The sequence below is a fragment of the Seriola lalandi genome, unplaced genomic scaffold (genome assembly GCF_002814215.2).
Source record: "Seriola lalandi dorsalis isolate HSWRI2012SDOR001 ecotype SW California unplaced genomic scaffold, Sedor1 jcf7180002054800, whole genome shotgun sequence".
In the NCBI taxonomy this organism is placed as follows: domain Eukaryota; kingdom Metazoa; phylum Chordata; class Actinopteri; order Carangiformes; family Carangidae; genus Seriola; species Seriola lalandi.
In genome coordinates this window covers 12,507-14,477 of record NW_019525353.1, presented here as the reverse complement: position 1 = coordinate 14,477, position 1,971 = coordinate 12,507, and the positions used below count along the sequence as shown (strand labels likewise).

The 1,971-nt window shown below is 45.9% G+C and overlaps 1 protein-coding gene across 1 annotated transcript in view; it reads right to left on the bottom strand.

Annotated features, from left to right (window-relative positions):
- Positions 1-6: 6 nt before the first annotated feature.
- LOC111669637 (galectin-related protein-like) overlaps positions 7-1,971 on the bottom strand; it is a 6,071-nt gene continuing 4,106 nt past the window's right edge. The window contains exons 5-6 of the mRNA XM_023426022.2: positions 823-1,006; positions 7-212 (exon numbers count right to left, since the gene is read on the bottom strand). Of these exons, the coding sequence (XP_023281790.1) occupies positions 69-212; positions 823-1,006 (328 nt within the window). The 3' untranslated portion in view covers positions 7-68. The remainder of the gene's footprint in view (positions 213-822; positions 1,007-1,971) is intronic.

Sequence of the window (1,971 nt, the reverse complement as noted above, 5' to 3'; positions counted from 1 at the left end):
GTGTGTGTGTGTGTGTGTGTGTGTGTGTGTGTGTGTGTGTGTGTGTGTGTGTGTGTGTGTGTGTGACCTCAGGCCAGTTTAGTGATGGTGACGCCGCCTTTGATCCACAGCGTGTCGATGTCGCTGAGTGACGTCAGTCTGTGGTAGAAGTCAAACAGCTGCTGTCCGTCCACAAACACACGAAAACGACTGTGTTCACAGTGAATCTCGATCTGCCGAGAGAGAGACAGAGAGAGAGAGAGAGAGAGAGAGGGAGAGAGAGAGAGAGAGAGAGAGAAAGAGAGAGACAAAGAGAGAGAGAGAGAGAGAGGGAGAGAGAGAGGGAGAGAGAGAGAGACAGAGAAAGAGAGAGAGAGAGAGAGTGACAGAGAAAGAGAGAGAGAGACAAAGAGAGAGAGAGAGAGGGAGGGAGAGAGATTGGTGGAGGTATCGATTAGATGATCAACAGAAGATTAATTGGCACCAATGTAGATATTGACTAATTGTTAAATAAAGTCCTTTTTAAATAAGAATATTTGTTTATTTCTCAGTTTCCTCCGACAATAAAACATGTAGATTACGTTAAGTTTATCTTCAGGGATTAATGCTCTGATATTTTATACACTGAGTGATCAATCCATTATTGTGATTAATCAAATTCATCCAGACTGAAATGATTTTCATTTGACCGGTTACTAGCTCAGAGTCTTGGCAGCAGACAGGTGGTTACCTGCTGGTTCACCTCCTGCAGTTTAACCTGAACACACTTTCAGCAGCTCGACCTCTGACCTTTGTTTCTGATCAGCAACAGCTGACGGTGATGTCACGGACGGGCTCCGGTACCTTGAACGGCTGGTCTGTGATGAAGGGGAAGAACGGCACGGCTCTGTCGACGTCTCCCCAGGATCCGGACACGCAGGCCCTCCGCAGCACCTGACGGTCCCTGAACCTGACGCAGAGCTCCAGAGCCACGTCGGGCGGAGGCTCCCGGGACGTCCCACAACCACACGTCAGGGCGACGTAGAACCTGAAGAACAGAGGGACCAAGAACCAGTCAGAACACTCCAACTACCATCATGCATTAGGGCAGTATTAGCTGGAGGATCAGTTCCCAAAGTATCAATAACAGCAGCAGCTGATTAATAATGTATTCACCGTCGTTCTCTACATGGCGGAGCATTAGCTGCTTTTATCAATAACAAGTATTGATATCACGCCCCACTCAGACTGGATGAGTTTCTGTAGGAGAGCTTCAGTGACTCAACATTACCTGAACTGATCAGTGATTTCATATTCAGGTTTTATAGATAATTACAGCCACATTTACCTTCTGTTTCTCCTCATATCCTACTTTTTTTTTGACGTGTAAAAATGGAGTAAACCAAAAATGTTGTTGTTCATCTGACAGATATGTACAGGAACCCATAGGAGGACATAAGATATGAAACCTTCAGGCACCATTAAAGAGATGCTGAATTAACTTCCTGTTTGCAGTGAAGCCACGGACGTACAAACGACTCTCTCTGGATTATTGTGACACTGAAGAAAACTTTAAGATGTGACGATCGTCAGGCGAGTTCTGAAGTGTCTTTTTTCCTGAGATTTCTACTCAGGTTTATAGGTTTATTCAGAAATAAAGACACTTTCAGGAAGTGTGAGTCACACTGAACGATATCAGTGTGTTTCATGTCTGTGTGTTCAGGTTTGACTGAGTTATGACTCTGAGAAGAAGTGAGATTTTTGACTCAAATTCACTTCATTCAGAATCTTTTCCTCCCCCTCAGCTTTCTCTCTCTCTCTCTCTCTCTCTCTCTCTCTCTCTGAACAAGTGAAGAAGTGAGGAAAAGAAGTGAGTTAAAAACTGATGTGAGGAGGACGGACGTCACCTGTCGGGACGGGAGTCCACAACGCCCATCACCACGACCTTCTTCCCCGGCCGCATCCCGCCTGTGACGTGACCTCTGAAGGGAACCGCCTGCAAACACAAACGTT